This window comes from Stomoxys calcitrans, chromosome 1 (genome assembly GCF_963082655.1).
Source record: "Stomoxys calcitrans chromosome 1, idStoCalc2.1, whole genome shotgun sequence".
NCBI lineage: Eukaryota > Metazoa > Arthropoda > Insecta > Diptera > Muscidae > Stomoxys > Stomoxys calcitrans.
In genome coordinates this window covers 138642181-138666728 of record NC_081552.1, presented here as the reverse complement: position 1 = coordinate 138666728, position 24548 = coordinate 138642181, and the positions used below count along the sequence as shown (strand labels likewise).

General features: G+C 39.1%; 2 protein-coding genes across 2 annotated transcripts in view; one reads left to right on the top strand and one right to left on the bottom strand.

Moving 5' to 3' along the window:
- The window catches only part of LOC106095286 (sorting nexin-33), a 51607-nt gene extending 27059 nt beyond the window's left edge, over window positions 1–24548 (bottom strand). Inside the window, exon 1 of the mRNA XM_059365920.1 lies at window positions 23683–24548. Coding sequence (XP_059221903.1) covers window positions 23683–24405 — 723 coding nt within the window. The 5' untranslated portion in view covers window positions 24406–24548. The remainder of the gene's footprint in view (window positions 1–23682) is intronic.
- Window positions 10392–14960, top strand: LOC131996333 (putative nuclease HARBI1). The gene is made up of 2 exons (XM_059365927.1): window positions 10392–10818; window positions 14273–14960. The coding sequence occupies exons 1-2, from the start codon at window positions 10549–10551 to the stop codon at window positions 14558–14560; spliced, it is 558 nt and encodes a 185-aa protein (XP_059221910.1). The 5' UTR covers window positions 10392–10548; the 3' UTR covers window positions 14561–14960.

Genomic DNA, 24548 nt, shown 5'->3' with positions numbered 1-24548 from the left:
TGGCTTTCATTTGAGTGTCATCTAGCTATGATAGAAAAATATTCCCATTTTGGGGGGCTTTTTGTGGGTGGGGCGACCCCCAATCGCTTGGACCTAATTTTTTATGTCATACTATCTGAACTGGGCCCGCTCCCCTGCGCCTTCTTTTACTTTACATGGGACATACATAATTTTCCTTTGAATATTCATTTTGAAAATTAAAGAGTTTTTAGTGAAATACCATGCTACCCAAATACCTTTATTTGAGCCTCATATTGCGATAGCCAGTAAAAAATTTCTGTTTGTGGGAAAGCGGTAGACCCCCAGAAAATTGGTCCCGAAGGTGGGTAGCAATTCTTGCTCTACCTCCCAATACCTTTCATTTAAGCTCCACATTGACATGGTCGGTAAATTTGGCTTATTTAGGGGTGTTTTGGGGATTGGGGTGGTCCCAAACACTAAGCCCGGAAAATATATCAGCAACGTGCTCTATTCTCATATATCATTTATTTGAACCCCATATTGCCATTGGCCTCAAAATTGGATATCAAATTTGTTTTCTAATCTCATTTAAACTCCTTTTTGCAAAAGTCAGCAAATATCTCCGGTTTTGGGGTATTGGCCCTAAAAATTTTAAATGTTTAGTTCGACTCTCTTTAAGACCCAAATTGTCTTGATGAGCAAAAGACTTCCTATTTGGGGGTTGTTATGGTGGTGGGACGTCCTCTAGACAGTTGGTCCCTAATGTTGATATCAGATACGTGGTCTACACCCAAATACCTTTAATTTGAGCCTCATATTGCAATAGTCAGCAAAAACTTCCTATTTGGTTGGTGGTGGCCCCATAGCCACTTTTCCCGAATATTGATATCAGACTCGTGATTTACTCCCAAAGACCTTTCATTTGAGCCCCATATTGCTATGGATGTAAGGTGTACTCCCTTAAAACACTTCATTTCAGCCCGATATTCTCATGTTGTCTGATTTAGTGGTGTTTTCGGGGGAGAGGTGGTTCCCCAGATACTTGGGCCTGAAAAAATATCAGCATCGTGCTCTTGTCTCAAATACCATTTATTTAAACCCAATATTGTCATTGGCTGAAGAAGAGTCCCCAAACATATGGCCCCAAAATAGGTTATTAAATTCGTTTTCTAATCTCAAATACCTTTCATTAGAGCCACATATTGACATGGTCGAAAAATTTTTTAACTTTGGGGGTGTTTTGGGAAAGGGGTGATACCCTAAATACATGGTCCTACATTTGGATATCAAATTCGTATTCTACTCCCAAATATCTTTATTTGAGCCCCATATTGCGATGGTCACTAAAAAATTGCTGTTTGTGGGGTATTTTGGGAAAGGGGTTGACCCCCAGAAAATAGGTCCCGAAGATGGGTATCAATTCTTGCTCTACACCCCAATACTTCTCATTTAAGCTCCACATTGACATGGTAGGTAAATATGCCCGATTTAGGAGTGTTTTGGGGATTGGCGTGGTCCTCCAAACACTAAGCCCGGAAAATATCAGCAACGTGCTCCATTCTCATATATTTATATATCATTTATTTGAACCCCATATTGTCATTGCCCTCAATATTGGATATCAAATTCGTTTTCTAATCTCATTTAAACTCCTTATTGCAAAAGTCAGCAAATATGACCGGTTTGGGGTATTGGCCCTAAAAACTATGAATATTTAGTTCCACTCTCTTTAAGACCCAAATTGTCTTGGTGAGCAAATACGTCCTATTTGTGAGTTGTTATGGTGGTGGGACGTCCGCTAGACAGTTGGCCCCTAATGTTGATATCAGATACGTGGTCTACTCCCAAATACCTTTAATTTGAGCCCCATATTTCCATATTCGGCAAACATGACCCGCTTGGGGGGTGTTTTGGGGGATGGGCGGCCATTCAGTGAGTTGGCCTGGAAAATATATATCGGATTCGTGTTTCACTTTAAAAACCCTCTTATTTGAGCCTCATATTTCAAAAGTCAGCAAATACTTACTATTTGGGTGGTGTTGTGGGGGTCGGGTGGCCCCATAGACACTTTTCCCGAATATTGATATCAGATTTGTGATTTACTCCCAAAGACCTTTAATTTGAGCCCCATGTGGCTATGGTCGTAAATGTGTCCCCTTTGGGGGAGGTTTTGGAGAGAGGAGGCCCCCAAACACTTGCTCCCCTATTAAGATATCAGATTCTAATTCTACACTCAAATACCTTTTATTTAAGCCCCATATTTCCATGGTCAGCAAATAAGTCCTGTTTGGGGGTGTTTTGGGGAAGGGTTCCACCCCCCAGAAACGTGGTCCCACATTTGGATATCAGATTCGTATTCTACTCGCAAATACCTTTCATTTGAGTCCCATATTGCCATGGTCGGTAAATATGTCCCATATAGGGGTGTTTTGGGGCTTGGGCTGGTCCCCCTAGCACTTAGTCCGACAAATGGATATCAGATACGTTTTCTGATCTTGAATAACTTTCATTTGAGTCCCATATTGTCGTGATTGGTCTAAATACATGTTTGGTAGGTTTTAGGGTGGGGCGGCCCCCCATGGTACCCCATCCGAAATTTGGATACCAAATTTTTATTTTTAGGGTATATGAGAGCACACAAAATTTCGCTTAAATCGCACCACCCATCTCCGAGATCTGGCGTTTCTGAAAATTAGGGTAAGGGGGAGGGTCCGCCCCCCCTTCAGATATCAAAAACTGTAGTACCCTATTTTCAACACTGGATCATTATGCACCATCTGTGAAAATTTCAAGAAAATCGGTTCAGCCGTTTCTGGGTCAATAAGGCACACACAAACATACAAACAAACACAAATTGATTTTTATATATAAGATTACATACAAACACAAATTTATTTTTATATATATAGATAAGATATTTATTTGGCAAAACCTACCAAAATTTAAGGTCGGCCTACCAACCTACCATAAACGGCAACACTGGTTGTGAACGGTCCCCCTCAGTCACTCAATGAAGCATTTTTGTTTATTTTAAGGAATGGGTCATGTCATTTTCTTATTTTGTAAAAACCTGTTTGTTTTTACAGACTCAAAAACATTACATGTTCTTCTTCTTCTATGTCATTATGTCAAAGAGCTGCTTTGTTTGATAGTTTGTGTGTTGGAATGTTACCATGTCATGAAGGATGTCTCATACAGGATGCACTTATAAGGTTGGTTCATACGAACAGCTGAGAACAATTTTTTTATTTTCCTCAGATTTTAGCTATAATTTGTTTGCCCCCTTATGACAATCCAAGACACGAAACTGGTTTAAAACACTGGGATAGCGCTTCATCCACAAAATTAACATGTTATACGATTAGGAAAATTGGGTGTCAAATGAAACGTATTTGGAAGAAGAATACAATTCTGATACAAAAAATTTGGCCTGAAAGGTAAAGAGCCGTTCCACTCCATAAACGGACATGTGTGTATCTATATCGAACGATTTGTCTATTGTCTGCCTGTAAAAGGGTCCTAAATAAAAGGGCTTGAGAGTAAAATACGAATGTCGTATAAATATATAGGGCAAAGTGTGTGTTGGGCGGGCCACTTCATAAAACTCCAAAACAAGACATATGGGCATGTAGGGACAATCTGATATTAATATAAGGGACAAAGTATCTGGGTGGAAAATGTTCTAGTGTAGAGTATATATATGGATTTCAAATTTGGAAGTAAGCAGGGGGGCTGCTCAAGAGAACAAGTGGGCCGATCGATACAATATGGGATTCATATAAAAGTTCTCAGTTGCAAGTCAACACTCATTGTGAACAGTTGTGCTCTTGTTTTTTATACACAACTAAGTTTCCTGCGTTTGCGTTTTATTTAAAATTTTCTCTTAGTCGAGACTTCACTCAATCTACGTTGCAAGACTGCGGCTGCGTTATTGCGTCCCCCTGGAGGAAATTATTTTGATATCCTCGATCAAGGATCATCTCCGAAACGTAAAAAACAAAAAACCAATGCAAAATTTTCGCTGGGAAATTCGTTATAATATCCCCCTCTTATACGGTGGAGGCCACCGTAGTACAGAAGTTTGCATGTCCGCCTATTTTCAACGGTGGTTTTTCCTTCCTAACGCTGGCAACATTTGTGAGGTGCCCTGTAAAACTTTTCTCCAAAGAGGTGTCGCACTGCGGCACGCCGTTCGGACTCGGCTATAAAAAAAGGAGGCCCTTTATCATTGAGCTTAAACTTGAATCGGACAGCACTCATTGATATGTGAGAAGTTCGCCCCTGTTCCTTTGTGGAATCTTCATGGGAAAATTTTGCAAAATTGTTGACGGATCTCGCCGAACAGGATATTTTAAAAGGTATGAAAGACGAAGGAGTATTTGGCTACCAAAAAATAACGATGTATCTGGACGATAAACACCGTTATATATTTGACGTTTCAATATGTTTGAGCTACCGAAAACCATCGATGTTGGTATCACAACTTGACAAGTAAAAGAATATGTTCCTAATGCTATTCAATGCAAAACTATTTCGCACATTTCATCAATATGCAAGGTATGCTCATCTACAACTCATGACCCAACGCCTTGCTCTAAGATTCAATGCATTAACTGTGGTCATGGTCACCGTGCCAACAATAAACAATGACCAGAAATCCAATAATGTAAAGAAGTAAGTAATTACTTTAATTTAAAAAAACCCCGAAATTATATCATTGTCTATACGCCGATGACATATACGTACTAAGCATTAATCGGTATAATAGCAAAACTAACGAACTCTTTGAGAAAGTTATTCGGTATATTAACAACTGGGCTAATAGATCAGGCGCCAAAATTTCGTTAACAAAATCCTCTACATTTCATGTATGCAGAAAACATCACTGTTCTCCCAGCGAACTTCAAATCGACAATATAGTATTGCCTCAAGTAAGTCAACTTAAAATCCTTGGCATAATTTACGATGAGAGTTATCGCTGAGGAAAACATGTGCACAAATTAAGGAAAGGCCTCAAATACCTTGCATCTAAAAGTTTTTCTCATATAAATACACTGGTCTATCTGGTAAAAACTATGGTTCTACGCAAAATTGACTACGGTCTTTATTTGCTTGGAAGCAGTCAAAATAAACACTACAGTGCATAAAACCGACATATCACGATTACATAAGAGCCAGTATTTTCGCTTACCGAATTACACAGATAAAAAATTAGAATTGAATCTGAACTCCCAGCTATAGAAAAGAGAATAATAGAAACAAAAAGCGGACTGGTACCTAAAGTTCTGTCTCTCAACCAATCAATTATTGACGGCGACATGTCTAACATAATATCAGCTAAAAGAACTCCAAAAGTTCCATAAGTTTCATATGATTGCATCAAGAACAACATCATCGAGTTTAAACAAAGAATTACCAAATTCAAAATAACTTATCCTGCATGGATGTACCCAGAAATTTCGCTGGCGTCATTAGGCAAGGACAACACTCCTAATGAAACATACAAACATTATTTTAACCTTTTTGCGGCCAAACAGAATAACTGGATACTATGCTGGATACTATTGTTGTTGTTCTAGCAGTGTGTTGTACACAGAGGCACCAGCCCTTGCCGATGAAGGACTTCATCGGGTCAATCCGGTACGAACAACCGGCTGTCTTGGGATTGACTCGATACTATGGTTTACAGATGCTTCAAAAAATTCTAACAATACCGCTTACGCGATTGTCGACAATCGAGGTACAACTCTCTTGTTAGAAAATAATATTGTTTAAAAGAAAAAAAATTTTAACATCTAATATCGAAGAAAAATGGAAAGTCTTTTTTTAAAAATTGACGCGTTGCTGATGTTTTAGATATTGTGAGGAAGAGTATTCCAAAGACGTAGGGTACTCGTATATATCTGCCATTCAGATACTAAGCTCCTTCTTCTAAAAGGGACAAGTTTCCTACCCCTTCTAGACCGGACAAATATTATTTTGTCATAGAGGTATTTAGGTGTTTGCTTCCAAATGATTTTATGTAAGAATAGTAGAGATCTAGTTCTAAGTAGATTGTCGAAGCTACAGCCATAAAGGGAAGTAGCCAAGTGAGAAACATGTTGAGTCCTTCTTATGTCATAGACATGCCTGTTGAATACTATATTTAATTTTCGTAAGCTTAGTGAATCGCAGTTTGAAAAAAGTTCACACCCATAGATCAGACTAGGAATTAGATATGTCTTTCGATTGGTGTATAAGAGTGTGTTATCCACAGTGCACGTAGCTTTGCATATGTCTACCCGGCAATGGGATTTATATGTTTTGACCAAGTTGAAGAACTGTTAAAAATCACACCTAAATTCTTAACACTAGACACAATATCAATTTTCTGTTGATTTATAGTGATATCCAGGTCTCGCAAACTAAAACTTTTATTTTAGTGAAAAACAATCACTTTCGATGTCTGGGGGTTCAGAAATAAACCATTTGCTGTAGCCCACTTATAGACATGGGACAGGTCCTCTATGAGTTTTGCAACGCATTCACTAATATTATTAACAGAGCCGCTAAGGAATAACTGAACGTCATCAGCATACATAGATTTGACTATGGACTAGCTGGGTAGGAAGATCGTTTGAGCCTTGTGGAGCTCCCTTTATTGAGCCTTGTGGAACTCTCTTAGGCACTCGAATTGGCTCTGAAAAATCTTCTGAGCTTCATACATATATGAATTATGATGATCAACCGAGTCGAAAGCTTTTGAATGATCTAGTAGGACGAGAGAGGAAAGTAACATTGCCATCATCAATTTCGCTCCTAATTGATTCCGAAACTTCAAGTAATGCACTAACGCAACTATGATGTGCACGAAACCCGGATGGTCTATCGGACAATATAGATTCATGATGGGGATATTCGGACATTTGTTTATGCAAAACCTTCTCGAAAACTTTCGAGAGGTTACATAATATAGAAATCGAACGGAAATCATTATTCGATTTAGGGATTGGTATTATCTTTGATCTTTTCCAAATAGTCGGATATACACTGGTGAATAGATTTGAATTAAAGATATGAGTAAAATAACGTAGAAGAAGAGGAACTAATATTCTAATGAATCTTGGGTCAATGTTATCAAAACCAATAGCATTTGATTTGACTGATCTAAGATAATGTAAATTTTCGTGGTGCGATACACATCTAAACTCAAAACTGCAATCCGAAAGACTATTAGTGTCTTGGTAAAAAGTCTAGTCTATATCTAAGGTCGGAATATTAACAAAAGTTTCATTCAATTCATTTATATCACCATGGTAATTAGAAATTGCCTTGGATTCGCCAATCCCGATATCGTTTTTGGACGAATAATATCGTAATTTTGCATCACTAATAAGTGCATTAACTTTATTTCTTGTCGTGCGGAATTCCTCATGAAGTTTAAGCGTTTTAAAACGTTTCCACCTGGAGTAGGCTAGGTCCCTTAGTATCCGATTTCTACATCTTAGTCTGAATGGGGACTATTGCATCTTAGATACGTCCAATGTTATCTTGAAGAAAGCTACATTTCTCATCGATAGATATAAGATCATATATCCCATTGCAATAGACTTCCTGAATCGTTTCATCTGAGGCAGAATAGTCAACATTTTTGAAGTCGCGGTACGAAAACTTCTTCATTGTCTTTGACACAGTGAAATTGTAAGCCAGATAAATCAAATCATGTCTTGAAAAACAAGGGGCAGATATTTGGTCATAAAGCGAAGTATCAAAAGTATTATTCACAAAGAACATATCCAAAAGGGTATTACCAGTAGACGAAAAATGAGTTTGGTTTCTAGAATTAATAGGAGAGACCCAGTGCTAACATATTGTCTGTCAATTTGGAATCTATAAGAATATTGGAATTAAAGTCCCCAACTATAATGACATCATTATATCCCAATGTTATAGTCTCGAAGACGTTACGAATTTGATTCAAATTTATTGTATTGCTTGGTTGGTAGACACAACCAATCAAGATTTTTTTCAAGTTGGATAAAAGCTCCACGAAAATATATTCCATTTGATCCTCAGGATTAGATTTTAATCGGAATTTGGCTTTTGACGTGTTCCTTGCATAAATGGCAACACCACCTCCACGACGTTCTCTATCAGATCTGAATACAATATATCCATCCAAGTTTGTCAAGCTATCTGGTATTGCAGTGCGTAACCAAGTCTCTGAGAGACATATATCGACTTCCGCATTTTCGAATATATACTTGAACTCATCAATCTTGTTTACTACACTTTGAGAATTTATGTGGCATATCTTCAAACCATCTCTTTGTCTTGCTAAAATATGCGGTAGATTTCGATTTACGTCTTTAGAATCTCCATCTACACTAATCACATACGTCATAGAGTGTAATAAATAGATAAGAAAGAGCTTCGCGTTTAAAAAAGAATATTCCTGCTTGTATTAAAGAAAAAACATAAATTAGATAATTAAAGTTGTAAGAAGAAAAGGAAAAAATAACCTTTAGAATAATAAGTTGTAAATTTGAGAATACATAAAAAATCAGCAATATTATGAACATTCGTACTGTAAGTCTAACTTTATTTCTGTATTAGGTATTTCTTCCGAAGCACGAAAATTTTCAATAATTTTAAGATGAAATATGCATATTGGCTCGCTATCATCGAAATGTTTAAGTAAGCAAGTCCTCTTAATGTGTATGCACACTTTATAAGACCTTTCTTCTTTAAGTGTATCGCATCTTGAAGGAACTTGTAATTTGTATTAAAGAGATTTTCGTTGATATAATATTGGGATGTAGATGTGAACTCAATAGAATTCAATAATAACTTATTTTTGTGCAACTTCTTATGCAACGTGTGCATTCTCTTGCGTTAAGAGTTGGATTCTAATGTTGTCTATTTCGGATTTGGTGTGATTAATCTCCCCAGCGACTTTTTCTAATTTAAATACTCGAGAGTTGACATCATTTAAATTGGTTCTTATTCCGACTGAAGCGCTCATCAAGCATATGTACCAATCTGAAGGGAGAATCCGATAAGCGGGGAGTTTTTGACAGGTTTCCAAATGATTAAAGCTTTCCCTATCACGTTTAGGTGATCTTGTGTCTTGTAGCACTACATCGCTATCAACCATGGTATTTGTCTGTGTAACATCGCAATCATTTACTTCGAACATCTTTGAAAAAAAATCGGTAACTATGTCAGGCAGTTTAGTGCTTCGAGTTCACAGGGTAATTACTTGATTGATGTTATCGAAGTTATAACAATTTGTAATGTATTAACAGTTAATATGCTCTCTTAGTTGACGCTTGTCATTGACTCCCACTGAAAATGTATTCTATTATTTTGTTTTGATTTGTAATTGTTGTAACTTTACTTGGTTTCTTTTATTTGACAATTTTCTGCACAAATTACTTGCAATTATTTACCGAACAAACGCTTGAACAGACTTTGTGTGAGTGTTTATAGACACACAGCCTTATTCACAAACATTTAAAAGAGCTCTATAACCGAAAATAGGATAAAATGTTGTTTTTTGTATTCACAAACACATAATAGCCTATTTTACCCTTAATAAACCAATTTTAAATTTGAAAAAGTTATTATTGGTTTTACCCTTGTTTAACACCATTTTAAAATGACATTTCTCAGTTGCACGAGCATAAACCACTTTAAATAAATGTGAAACGTTTGATTAAATTTGTGAATAGCGAAAAATCTTATAAAAATTGATGCACTTAATGTAATCGGTGAAATAAGTAAGTATAGAACAAATTAAAGCGCGTTAAGTTCGGCCGGGCCGAATCTTATAGACCTTCCACCATGGATTGCAATTGACAAGTTTTGTCAATGACACCTCAAATGCTGAGACCGATTTGTATATACGCTATGTAACGTTATTGACCATGTTACATGTTATCAAAAGATCATCTCTAGAGGCTCAAATAATCTAACCGGGAAAACGGTTTATGGAAGCTTTTTCGGAGGATGTACCGTACTTCCCATAGTAGTTAAAAGTCATAACAAAACACTATGGGAAAAATTCCAGCCAAATCGGATAATAAATGCGCCTTCTAAGGCCCAAAAAGGCAAACTAGGAGATTGTTTTATATGGCAGCTTACTTAAACTTATAAGAATATTTAGCAAAATTTTGAGCGGCTAGCGAAAGGAATGAAAATCCGTGTATTTTTATACCCACCACCATAGGATTCATTCATTTAGTCATTCCGTTTGCAACACATCGAAATATCCATTTCCGACCTTACAAAGTATATATATTCTTGATCGTCATAAAAATCTAAGACGATCTAGCCATGTCCGTCCGTCTGTCTGTTGAGAACACGATACAGTCTTTAAAAATTGAGATATTGAGCTGAAATTTTGCACAGACTCGTATTTCTTCTATACGCAGGTTAAGTTCTTGATTGGGCAAAATCTAACGATATTTGGATATAGCTGCCATATAGACCGATTTAGGGTCTTCAGGCCATAAAGACCGCAGTTTTTGTACGATGTCGATGAAATTTGAAGCAATGAGTTGTACTTAGAGCCACGACATCCAAAGTTCGGCACGGCCGAACTTAATGCGTTTTTACTTGTTTCTCATTCTTTTGAAATTTATAGGGAGATTGGAGCAGACTTTTAAAAGGAGACGTCCACGAGTTTACAAAGAAAGAGTTGATCCATTTTCTATTCCGGACCATCACTTTAAAGCCAAATATCGGTTTAAGAAATCAACGGCAAAAAAAATTATTGGTCTAATAAAAAATGATATTGAATTAAGCAAAAGAGGGCACGGGACTCCGGCCGAACTACAAGATATGGTTGCTTTGCGTTGTTGGGGTCGCAGAGAGGTTTATTTACTTGTTGTTAAATGATTAAATTTAATCCTTTTATTATTTAATCCTTTATAACCTTTTTAAATAAGTTTGATATTTTCTTTTTGTTTGAAACCCATGTTGTTGCTAATAAACAAACTTATTTCTCATCATTTTTTCAAAATTATTGCCTACACTGGGTTGAAGCAATTAAAATACATAAATCGGGTCGTGCTAGTGGAGGTTGCCTATTCGGTTACAAAAGAGAAATGAAAAAGAAATACAAGCTAAACTTTACCGAATGCAATAGCCATACAATGCTATCTGTGAATATTGACGGAAATTTATTCCAACTTATCCCGACCTATCTGAATAGTACGAGCTGGAAGAACGATGCAGATAAGTTTGTATCATTTTTGAGCAGTCTAAATCCAACCAGCTTCTGTATTATGGGAGATCTAAATGCAAGAATAGGTGAACAACAAGTCCTGGACGAAAATATAATCAGGGACCAACCTCATATAAATGTAATTAGGTGCTCTAAAGATAAGAATATAAATACACAAGGGAGACGGCTTTTGAATATGATTGAGGACATAGGTGGTATTGTGGTAAATGGAAGGACTTTAGGTGATTTGGATGGAAAACTTAGTTTCTTTGGTGTAATGGGAAGCTCATTGATAGATTACTGCATTTGCTCATCTGATTTGTTGCAATATATTGAGAATTTTGCAATACTTGCTAAGCCGTTTTCAGACCACATGCCCATCTGTCTCCAGCTTAAAATCCCAAAGCATTCTAGCAATGTGACTAAACAGAATGATACTAGAAGACTTTATTGGAGCGATAGAAATATGACTCAATACGGGTTAAATCTGGGTAACACCCCAGTGAATGGATACTACCGTGCAGATATGTCTGTGGACGACATGATCTGCGGTATAACGCAAAAGATTAGACAGGCACATGTCAAAAACACAAACAGGAAATTTTTTGAGCCTAAACAGCCGTGGTTTGATTGGACATGCTTCCGTTTGCGTTCAGTAATGCGCAGGAACCTTAAAGCGTTTAGGGCTCTCCATACTGATGTTAATAAGAAAAGATATTATTCATCGAGAACCAAGTTTCAAAGACTATGTAGTAGGAAGAAATTGGAATATTATAATGAGAACCTCAGAAGACTGGACAGAGTAACGAGTAGCAAGGATTGGTGGAACTTGTCGAATTCATTGAAGAATAGATCACAAAATTCAAAAGGAAATCTTAATGCTGATGATTACATGGTACATTTTAAGGCATTACTACTTAACCGAAAGGAATCCGAGAACATACACTGGTGTTTGCCTTATTACGTCGACCCATTCCTTGACTCTCCCTTTGAACTGTGTGAACTATTCTTTGTTATTAAAGGGCTTAGAAGAAATAAGTCTCCAGGGCTGGATGGAATCCCTTATGAGTTCTATAAATACGCTCCTCGCAATTTTCTAGAAGAAATATTGGCTGTCTTCAACACTATATTCCTTAATGAAAGGATTCCGTTATCTTTCAGAGAATCTACCTTGATACCGTTGTTTAAAAAAGGTGACGTTAACATTGCGGCTAATTATAGGGGACTTTCACTTCTAAACACTAACTGTAAGATCTTTAACTCTTTGCTTTTGAATCGGATATCTGCTTGGATAGAAAGAAATGACATTCTAAATGAGTTCCAGTCTGGGTTCAGAAAAGAGTACTCCACGCTTGACAATATATTCAATCTGGTCAACATTGTTAATTTGAATAATTTGAAGAACAAGGCTACCTACGCTTTCTTTGTAGATTTCTCATCTGCTTTCGATCTGATCCCCAGAAACAGCTTATTTTATAAATTGTCAAGCTATGGACTCTCTACGAAGATTGTGCGGATATTGCAACTATTGTATGAAAATACTACGAGTAAAATCTGGGACGGAAATGCATTCTCAGATTACTTTTCGGTGGAAACAGGAGTGAAGCAGGGTTGTACACTCAGCCCAGTACTGTTTTCTTTATATGTTAATGACTTACCCGATTCCTTACCAGGAGGTGTGAACGTAGCAGATACTAACATTAAAGTTCTTTTGTATGCAGACGACATTGTCATTCTGTCTGAAACTGCAGAAGGGTTACAAGATATGATTAACGTTCTTGAGGAGTATTGTTTGACATGGAGTCTGAAGGTAAACCTTGCCAAATCTAAGATACTTATTTTCCGGAAGGGCACAAGAGTCGCTAGAAACTTGAATTGGCGGTTTGGGAATCAGAATATCGAAATTGTGAATAGTTACACTTACCTTGGTGTCGAATTAAGTTACAACTTATCTTTTAGAAAACATCTTCAGAACAAGCTCACTGCGTCTAAAATGGCGATAAATTCTACTTGGTCAAGATATATTAATCACCCAAAAATATCGAAGGCTAATAAACTTAAAATTTTTGAATCGTGTTCAAAGTCTATAATGTGTTATGCCGCAGAAATTTGGGGATGTGTAAGATATGAGGACGTGGAGAAATTGTTTAGATTCTTTATTAAGAAAATGTTATATCTGCCTAACAATACGCCTAACTACATGTTATATCTGGAAACTGGATTCAATTCACTTTTCTGTTCTACATTGAAGACACATTTTTGCTACATTGACAGAGTACTCCAACTAGACTGTCGACGATTACCACGTATTCTTGCGCTGAAGATCATAGAACTGAATATGTCTTGGGCAGAAGAATGGTCCAATATATGCCAATCTCTGCAATTTTCTTTGCACTACAACGCGACACATTTACCCTCGTACTGGAAAGAAGTTATAGAACTACTTAAATCAAAGGAGAGATTAGATTTTGAGGTTAGGGCAAAAGGCTCACAGTTCCATGACCTTTACCCACAGCTTGAATACACCAGGATACCGGAACTCACTGCGAACTTATCTTCACGTGCTACAAGTATCATTGTAAAGGCTAGAGGCGGGTTACTTAATTTAAATGCTAGATCTTTCAGAGACAATACCGATGGCGTTTGCTCAATTTGTAACACAGACGAAACCGAGAACACCTTCCACTTTATCGGCTCGTGCCCAATATACACAAATCTCAGAATTATTTACTTTAATAAGCCCACACTTAATGTAAACGAAGTAATAAGCATATTGAATGGCACGAATTTTTTATCTCTATACAAATATTTAGAAAATTGTATTAGATATAGAAACTTTATACAAAATGAATTTAACTTTTAAAATAGCACTTTCTCTTTTTTATAGTCTCCAATATGTAAACAACTTTATATAACATAGATTAACATACTATAATCAGCCAACCTTTGGTAATATCAATGAATTATATGGCTAACAGCATTCTTGCTATGCCAGCTTTATAGATTTACAACAACACTGAATCTCAAACCTCTATCATTGTGTACTCAAAAATCTATTAATAAATAATAATAATCCTTTTATTGGCAAAATCCTGTTTCTAGGTTCAAGATGATGCGGGAGATTTGCACGGATTAGCCCAACCAACGGTTTCAAGAATATGCAATAGAGTTGCTCGCGCTTTGGCTCGTCATGGTATGGAATACATAAACATGCCGACATGTCTCGAAGAGCAAGCCGTAATAATGAGAGATTTTAAGGCCATTAGAAACTTTCCGGGCGTTATTGGAGCAATTGATGGAACTCATGTTAAAATAAAAAAAACTGGTGGAGATCTTGCCCAATATTATATAAACCGGAAAGGATTCTATTCACTGAATGTACAGGTGTGAGGTGATTTACTAATCGAAGGAGCATAATAAAAAATTAGAATTTCATTTTTAGGTTGTGTGTGATGCCCAATTGAAAATTCGCGACATAGTTGCTAGGTGGAGAGGAAGTACTCATGATTGTCGGATATTTAATGAATCTTCTATTAAGGAACGATTTGAAAAAAAAGAATTCCGGGGTCGTTTACTTGGAGATTCAGGATATCAGTTGACGCATTATCTATTTACTCCTCTCCTGCGCACTAACAACGAAAAGGAAGAACGCTGCAATGTTGCTCATATTGCAACAAGGAATACAGTAGAGAGGTGTTTTGGGGTGTGGAAGCAGCGATTTCGTTGTTTGTTAGATGGAATGACGGTTAGTCTATCAAATGCGAAGACTGTTATCGTTGCACTTGCTGTGCTTCACAACATTGTATATTTTTATTAATAATTTGAAATTGTCAAATAGCCGGAATTGCCAGATAAAACTTCAAAAAATTCTAAAAATGTTTCATAGTTATTTGACTGTTATTATGTGTTTGTGAATACACAATTTTAAAATCAGTTTATTAAGCAAAAAGTGTATAATAGTTAAAATAGATTTTAAGCCCATAAATAAGGCTGACAGGGTGTATTATTTGATGTATTTAGGCGATTTATTTTTTGTCACAGTGGCTTATAACGTATGTGTTTTTTTAAGAGCTTGAAATAACACGTCTCTCGAAACGAAAACTAAAAATGCTGCTTCGCAATAAAGGAGTAGTTATTCTAAAAACATCTAGCGAAGAAAACATTAACATAGTATTTGAATTTATATCCCGAATTAACGCAATTATTTGAGTAGATATACAATTTTTAATAGGCTTAGCTGATGGCCATATCAGCCAACGCTACTGATTACCTTTTGATACTTCTCTTATATTTACTATAAGTTAAGTAAAATTATAAATAAAAAAAAATAAATATAAAAGTTCATTGACAGTGGTATACAAATCAGATTTTAATTTTATAGCAAGTGTCAACTTTTGTCAAGTGAGGAACCGCCCGAAACAGAAAAAGACTGGAATGAAGCTACCGGGACAAAATGGGAGTTAAATCAATGGTCTTTGTAAGTATAGTATGAATATTAGGAAACAATTAAATCCTCCAAATAACCTCCAAACGCTAATGCGGATCATGAAGGCCAATAGAGACAATATATGGATATATGGATTGTCCAAGTGAAATCGAAATTTTGTGTTCATTTGCACAAAAAAATTTAACCCAACCACCGGGTTCAGTTTTGGTTTGTAATGGGTTTGCCTACAGAGAGTACAAAAATGTTGGATTTACTGCACTATGTCAAGTTTATGGTGTAGAATGAATCAATTCGAAGCAGTTAATATCACTCAATGTTACGCATATACGTGGCAAAAATCACGGCAGATTTTCTGTACCAACAGAATCCTGCTTACCTAATGATACTTTTAAATCATTGGCCTAAAAAACATTTTAATTTTTCACACTTTTTTCATATACAATTTTGTATATGGGGTTTGACAGTTGTCACGTGAAAAGCCGAATAGAGTAGTTTTATATTAAAAAAACTAGCACCGTTTAAACAAAAAAAAAAGTTTATTGGAATTCTAAAAAATATTCGATCAAAATTATTTTTTTTTTTAATTATGCCACAGGAGGCATTTTATCGCCACTCCTATTGGTGCTCTGGACTTGGACACTTATCTATCAGAGGAAGGCCGATTGGGCTGGCTTCAGAGAGTACACCAATCGCCCCTTCAGAGAACTGGCAGACGTAATTAACGCAGCAGCCGCTCGCTTTGTACCAGCCGGTCGAATACCCCAAGTGGCGACGTAACCGTGACTGATTCGAAGAGATGTGCCAGGTTGCTCAACCGTCAATTTATAATGCATCCCGAGAGTGACAGGGCAAGGAGGAGAGCCATTCGCCGTATCCGTGGTCTCCGTTACGAATGTCATCCAAATCCTCCAAGGCGTTGGGCTGCGACGGAATCTCTACACTGATGCTAATGAATCTGGTTTTCCTCGGATCACTGTCCTCAACCTGTCTTATAGTTATAGAACACTCTTATAGTTCCCGATGTTTGGAAAATGGGCAGAGTAATCACGCTATTGAAGCCTGGAAAGGACTCGAGTTTGGGGGAGTCGTACAGACCGATCTCCCTTCTCTCACCAGCAGCAAAGACGCTTGAGGCATTACTCCTCCCGAGCCTCGTAGAAGAATTTCATTTCGCCGAGCATCAACATGGATTTCGAAGACTGCATAGCACAACAACTGCTTTGCATGCCATCACCGCACACATTTGTCGTGGCTTCAATCAGCCAAGGCCATGTGATGGGACAGCCCTCGTGGCACTGTACCTATCGAAAGCATTCAACCGGGTTGCGAATTATCAGTGTGGTCGTCAGTCATTTGTGGAATAAGATGTCAAAGCACCGTAGAGTGAAACAGGTAGATATCACAATTTTTAACGTCTACCTATCCTCCATTCCACTCTTTCCAGACGGCATAGAGATCGTTTCATATGCGGACGATTGTACGATCATGGCATCAGGGCATTACCTATTTTTGACCAATCCCAAGGCAGCCGGTTGTACGCACCGGATTGACCTGATAGAATCCTCATCGGCAAGGGCTGCCGCCTCAGTGTACGTGTTCGTCTTTTTTCGTCATGGGAGAGGCACATCCCGGAGTGCCTTCTCCGCACGCTTCTGGTCCGTGCCGGGATTGAAAAGAACCCCGGACCCTCGTTCTGCTCAGTTTGCCAGAACCGCCTTCATCATCGGTCGGTGTCGGTGAGGTGTAACCGGTGCATGGAGTGGGTACATTTCCGTTCTTGCTCTGGCCTAACTTCACTACGGGAGTATAGTCATAGGTCGCCTTCGGCGTCCTCGTCGTCGGACTATGTGACCCCCCCCGACCTCTCCCGTACGGCAATTTATGCAACGACAGCACCCTATCCCTACTATTGCCAGGCCAGTGCCGGGAAGTGTATCGTTCTTGCAGTTAAACTGCAACGGACTGCGTGGCAAGATCGATGAGATCGTAGACTTTATGAGTCGGAAGAGCATAGTGGTCGCAGCGATCCAGGAGACAAAGCTGACCAACACCTACAGCTTGCACAGTTGTCACGGTTACAATGTGCTACGTAAGGATCGCTCAAGGAATGGAGGTGGGGGATTGGCCTTCGTTATACACCATTCCGTGCAGTATAGACCTATCTCGCCTGCCCGGTTGGTAGCTGTGTCCCGATGAATGGCCAGGCTTACAACCCCGACATAAGTGGGTTGCTATCTGGCCATAAGCGTCTGGTTCTGGGGGATTTTAATGCGCATCACACTTCATGGCATTCTTCCCTTGGTAACGACCAGTGTGGCATAGCTTTGGCAGAACAGATAGATAGCTCCACGTTTTGCACGGTAATTGAGGATGCCCCCACTAGGATTACGAGGAGGTGCAGCAGCTCGCTAGACATCTCAATTACATCCCCTGATCTCCTGAGTGACGTATCCTGGCAAGCCGTCATCTCTTTGGGGTCAGACCACCTCCCCATAATTTTCACCATCGACCGACCACCCGACTTCATAACCTCTGAGCGCCGGACGTTTCTCAATTATAAGAAGGCCAATTGGACTGGCTTCAGGGAGTATACCAATCGCCGCTTCAGTGAACTGCCACCCCCCTCTGATGTACTTGTGGCCGAGAGGAAATTCCGAGACATCATATATTATACCAGCCGGTCGAATACCCCAAGTGCGACCCAATTTCCCGGCGCAAGCAGTGGTACTCGCAGACGAGCGTGATGAGATTCGTGCTATGGACCCCGCTAACCCCAGAATCAGCGAGCTGAATCTGGAAATAAACACGGTAGTCAACGAACATAAGCGAAATTTGTGGCTGGAACACTTGGAGCAATGTAACTTAGGCAAACTGTGGGCCACTGTTAAGTCTCTCTCGAACCCCGGTAGACGGGACGACAGGACCTCAATCACTTTTGGCGAGATAACCGTGCCTGATCCGAAGAGATGCGCCAGGTTGTTCAACCGTCAATTTATTGTGCATCCCGAGAGAGACAGGGCAAGGAGGAGAGCCATTCGTCGTATTCGTGGTCTCCGAGCCGATGAACAGCCATCACAATTTACCGTGGGCGAAGTTACGAATGTCATCCGTGGCACCAAATCCTTCAAGCCGTTGGGCCCCGACGGAATCTCTACATTGATGCTGAAGAATCTGGATTCTCTGGAGTTGATTACCTTACCACTGTCCTCAACCTGTCATTGAACACTCTTATAGTTCCCGATGTCTGGAAAATGGGCAGAGTGATCCCGTTACTGACGCCTGGAAAAGACCCGAGTTTGGGGGAGTCGTACAGACCAATCTCTCTTCTCTCACCAGTGGCAAAGACGCTTGACGCAATCCCATGGCAGCCGGTTGTACGTACCGGATTGACCCGATGGAGTTCTTCATCGGCAAGGGCTGCCGCCTCAGTGTATAACACACTGCTACAACAACAACAACGCTTGAGGCATTACTCCTCCTGAGCCTCGTAGGAGAATTTCCATTCGCCGAGCATCAACATGGATTTCGGAGTCAACAACAGCTTTGCATGCCATCACCACACACATTTGCCGTGGCTTCAATCAACCCAGGCCATGTGATAGGACGGTCCTCGTGGCACTGGACCTATCGAAGGCATTCGATACGGTCAACCATGCCAATTTTTTTAAGGACATCGCCAACACGTCCCTCCAGCCAGGCCTGAAACGATGGGTATTATCGCGAATTATCTGTGTGGCCGCCAGTCATTCGTGGAATTTAGGGATAAGAAGTCGAAACACCGTAGAGTGAAACAGGGAGTTCCCCAAGGTGGGGTGATATCTCCGGCTCTGTTTAACCTCTACCTATCCTCCATCCCACCTCCTCCAGACGGCATAGAGATCGTATCATATGCGGATGATTGTACGATCATGGCATCAGGCCCCCACCCAGGTTGAACGTCTACGTCTGCGATAGGTTGAACGTCTACCTCAACGAGCTTGCCTCATATTTCGCTGCAAGAAATCTGAATATATCCGCCACCAAATCTTTAGCAACACTGTTCACTACAAATACGCGTGAGGTGAATACTGAGCTGACTGTGATGGTCGATGGAGAAATGATTCCGACCATCAAGTGTCCCAAAATACTTGGCGTCACATTTGACAGCTCTTAGAAATTCTCCTCACATGCCACAGCAATCTGCAATAAAGTTAAAAGTAGAAACAAGGTCCTCAAGTCACTCGCTGGCAGCACTTGTGGGGCAGACAAAGAAACCTTGTTGACCACGTACAAAGCAAGTGACCGATCTGTGGTAAGTTATGTAGCGCCAGTGTGGTCTCGTCAACTTTGTGACACGCAGTGGAATAATGTTCAGATCTGTCAAAATGCCGCCCTCCGAACTGCGACGGGCTAACTACATGCTGTCTGAGCAATACCTTTTGGGCTGTTATCGCACAGATCATCCAAATCATCATCTCGTGGATAGATATCCATCGCCCATAAACCTTAAGGTAGATCGTCATGATTTAGAGCATGGGGTTCAGCGCTACAAGAAAGAACTTCTAGATCAAGCGGTATATTAAGCAGGTCAAGACAACATTCATGCAGACATGGTAGCAGATGGGGTAAATAGCTAACGGGTGAATGTAGTCCCTGGAGAACGACCTCCTCCCATTGCACCTGAAGAAATTGACCTCCCCCGAAACCAGAGTAGTTCGACTCAAACCCACATCCCTCTGGATGCACCCATCTTAGTCGCAGAGTTTCTAAATCTTGACACTTAACAGAATCAGACGAAAGATAGAACACAACAAACTGCTACAAACTACGCATAGTTGTTGTTGTTGTTGTAGCAGTTTGTTGTGTTTTATCTTTCGTCTGCTTGATTCTGTTGAGTGTCAATAAGTGTCTGGCCGCTCCGCTGCGCCTTCTTTAACTCTCTAATATCTTTTTAGTATGGGGACACTCTGCCCTGAATGTGGATATCGAATTCGTGCAACAGTAGCCTATGTCCGCCTATGACGCTGAACCTCTGCGTTCGAATCCTGGCTAAAACATCCGACAAAATTTAAAGCGGTGTTTATCCTCTCTTAATACTGGCGATATTTGCGATGTACCAAAAAGGTGTCGCACTGTGGCACGCCTTTCAGATTTGGCTATAAAAAGGTCCCTTATCATTGATTTTAAGCTTAAATCGGAAAGCACTCATTGATGTGTGAGAAGTTTGGCCTGCTCGGTTCCAGGGCAATGCCCCTGCTCTAATCCCAAATGCCTTCTTTTGAGTCCTAAAATACCGTATTGGTAAATATTTCCGGTTTAGGGGTATTTCGGGGGTGGGTGGCCATCAAGACACTTGGCCCTTAAAGTAAATATAAGATTCGTGCTATACTTTCAAATACATTTTTAATGAGCCCCATAATAGCATGATCGAAAAATAAGTTATGCTTGAGGGTGGGGTGGACCCCAGGGCCATCTTCCCGAAAATGGGTAACAATTTCCCGAAAATAAACCCCAAATAGCTTTAATATAATTAGGAGGTATTTTGGGATGGGGTGGCTCCTCAAACACATGGCTCTTCAATTGGATATCAAATTGGTTTTTTGTTTGGGCTCTATATTGTCGCGATTGGTACATATATCCATTTGGCGTGTTTTAGGTGGCCACGGAGGCACCCGACCCCAAATATAGAAGCCATGTCTTGTTTTTGGAGACTGTGAGAACGAATCACATTATCAATCTTCGAGATCTGGTGTTTTTGAAAATTTGGGTAATGAAAAGTGCTTTTTAGGGGACGGATGGCACCTCAGCCATTTCGAATCAAGTATGGATATTAAATTCGTGCTCCACTCCAAAATTAATTTAATTTCAGCTTCATATTGCCATGGTCGGTAAATATGAGCCGCTTGGAGGGAGTTTTGGGGCGGGCATCGGCGCTTTTCCCTGAAAATAAATATCAAATTCGTTCTTTACTCCCAAATACCGTTGATTTGAGCTGTATATTGCCATAGTCGGAAAATCAGTTCAGTTTGCTTTAGGCTGCTGTAGGGCGTGACCCCAAACACTTGGCTCCAAAATTGGATATCGAATTCGTTTTCTACTCTCAAATACCTTTCATTTGAGTCCTATATTGTCATAATGGGTCAATTAAACTATTTGACGTATTTTTAGGACGAAAAGCACCACCTAGACTTGATCACAAATTTTAATATCTTATTCGTATACCTTTCATTTGAGGGTTGGGGCGGCCCGCTAAGTACTTAGATCCAAATTTTAATACTATATTCGTTTTCTAGTCTCCAATGCCTTTCATTTGATACGCATATTGTGCCTACGCGTCCCCTTTTGGTTTTGGGTGCCCTTCTTGTGGTAAGGAGAGTCCGCCCCCATGCGATATCTAAAACTATTTGTTTCCTTCCAGACAAACTTACACAAGCTGTGAAAATTTTAAGAAAATCGGTTGAGCCGTTTTTGATTCTACTGAACAAAGTCATGATGAGTAATATGTCCATTTGGGGCGGTTTTGGGGGGTGGGGTGACCCCCAATACTTCGATCTGGTTTTTGTTTTTGTTTGCCAGATTCGTAACCTACTCTCGAATACCTTTCATTTGAGCCCCATATTGACATGAACGTCCAATATGTCTATTTGGTGGAGTTTTGGGATTGTGGCGGGGCGATGGTTACTTAGACTCAAATGAAAATAACATTTTCGTATACTACTCTCCAATACCTTTTATTTGATACCCATATTGGCTTTATCGGTTCACGTTGATTTTGAGTGGTGTTTTTGGCGTAACGGGCGAGGGCCCGGCAACTGCCGATATCAACAAATTTTAAGCCTATTCCTCCTTCCTGACCATATTCGTAATCTTCTCCGGAAAACCTTTCATTTTAGTTCCAAATTGTCATGATCGTCCAATAAGTCTATTATAGGGGGTTTCGGGGTTGAGGCGGTCCCCCAGTTACTTGGACCCAATTTTAAATATGAAATTCGTAGTATACTCCTGAATAACTTTGATTTGAATCTCTTATTATTACGATCGGTCCACTTATATCTTTGGGCAGTACTTTTGGGGTAAGGGGGAGGATCCGCCCCTTCCGATATCAAAAAATTATATAGCCTATGTTTCCTTCCAGACCAACCTACACGAACCGTGAAAATTTCAAGGCAATCAGTTCAGTGGTTTTTGAGTCTATACGGAACAAACAAACACAAATTGATTTTTATATATAAAGAACCCTGTAAACATTTTCTATCGTGCGAGTCACTAAATCTGCACTCAAGGAAGTTGAAAACAATCTCAGGCGATATCATTTTTTACTCTAATTAGTGTCTAGGTACGGGAGAAAACGTGCCACTTGGCGATATATACCCATGAGTGACTAAAAAGGGACTAAAAAAAGTGTAAAATTCGATTTTCAACGTCATTAATAAAAATAAATATTGTTATGCCAAATGTGTTTTTTTCCTGGTAGAGCGAAGCTTATTTTTATTTCTTTTTCTAATTTATTTCTTTTTCATATCTAGATTAATAGTCGAAGATCTTATTTGAAATGATTCTCCTTGGCTGGGATTTGAATAGCTAACCTTACGATTGTGAGGCGTAAACATACCCCCTGTGCTACGCGCCTTTCTTCATTACAGAAGGCTAAGTAAACATTTATTCTCTTGGGTGGGGTTTTTTGAGTTAGCGTCCAAAACAACAACAGAAAATCTATTTTTAAATTTGTAGCAATAACAGTTGATTATGAGAAACTAATTAGCGAAACATGATAAATAGAATTCCGACAGTAATGTATTTTGTTGTTTTAAATCATGAAATCTCTACAAACTATCATACAAAAGGACCTAAAAAATAACTATTCTGGGAGGGAGTGAAAGTCACTTCCAAATGTTTGGAGGGAAGATATGTATAAGACTGTGTTAAATTTCATTAATATCTCACATACTGTAATTAGATCATTGTTCTCTTGTTGTATGTGAAAACAAACTAATAAATCTAAATCTAAACTTAATTACAAAATAATTATGCTGTTTAAATTTTTAATTATTTTCACACATAGTAATAACTTTCGATCTGTACTTACTGATATATTATTGAAACTTGGCGTCAACTGGTATGCTATAAAGGTTTTCATGCCTTTGAATTTCGTCTCCTTTTTAGGACTGGCAACTATGACAGAATAGGATTGATAATTGGGCTGCCACTGGTAAAAATTTTCGTAAGGCACAATATAGATCAACTCGTTGTCTGGCAATCTATCCCTATTTCCAAGACCAAGGATAAAAGAATCAGAGCTTTTACCAAACATGCTAGATTTTTTAAGGGTTGATGTGTTGTTATTCCCCGACACCGAAGATTGAAAGAAATCTTCGCTGGGAGTAGCAGGTAGATTTTTGTTATCGTAATTGCTTGACGAATGTGTCATATGTTTATCATGTTGCTTTAAACTGTTATTACTCGGCCCAATTTCGGAATAAGTGTCATTATCATCATCCCAATCATCTTCCCAGTCATCACCATCATTATAGTCATCAGCCATTGAGTCGTATCGGCCAGCATTAGGTGCATCCGAAGATAAATTTTGAGAAATGGCAGGCTGTTGATGAGGTTTAGCTTCAGCCGCGGACATGACTTCAACATAAGCAGCAGGAAACAGACCCACTTCTCCTTTAGAATTTTTACCTTCCCACCAGCCTTCGCCCACATCTGTTCGAAGAACTTGTAAAACTTCACCAACTGCAATGGAAATTTCGGATGTTCCTGGCTCCCCAGAAAACTCATACAATGCTCGCACATATGATGTCATTTTCCTAATATGAGGACAAATTCCAGAACCAAATTGATGATTTGGTGATCACAATTTACAGATATAATAAGAACCCCACAAAGGGTGATTAATAACAGAACTGTATTATCAACACAATAAACGATAACGATAAATAATTTCTG

Coding starts and splice junctions, on each gene's coding strand:
- LOC131996333 (XM_059365927.1), top strand. CDS start 10,549: ATGCGTTTTTACTTGTTTCTCATTCTTTTGAAATTTATAGGGAGATTG. Junction 10,819..14,272: donor GTTGTTGGGGTCGCAGAGAG/GTTTATTTACTT, acceptor TCCTGTTTCTAG/GTTCAAGATGATGCGGGAGA.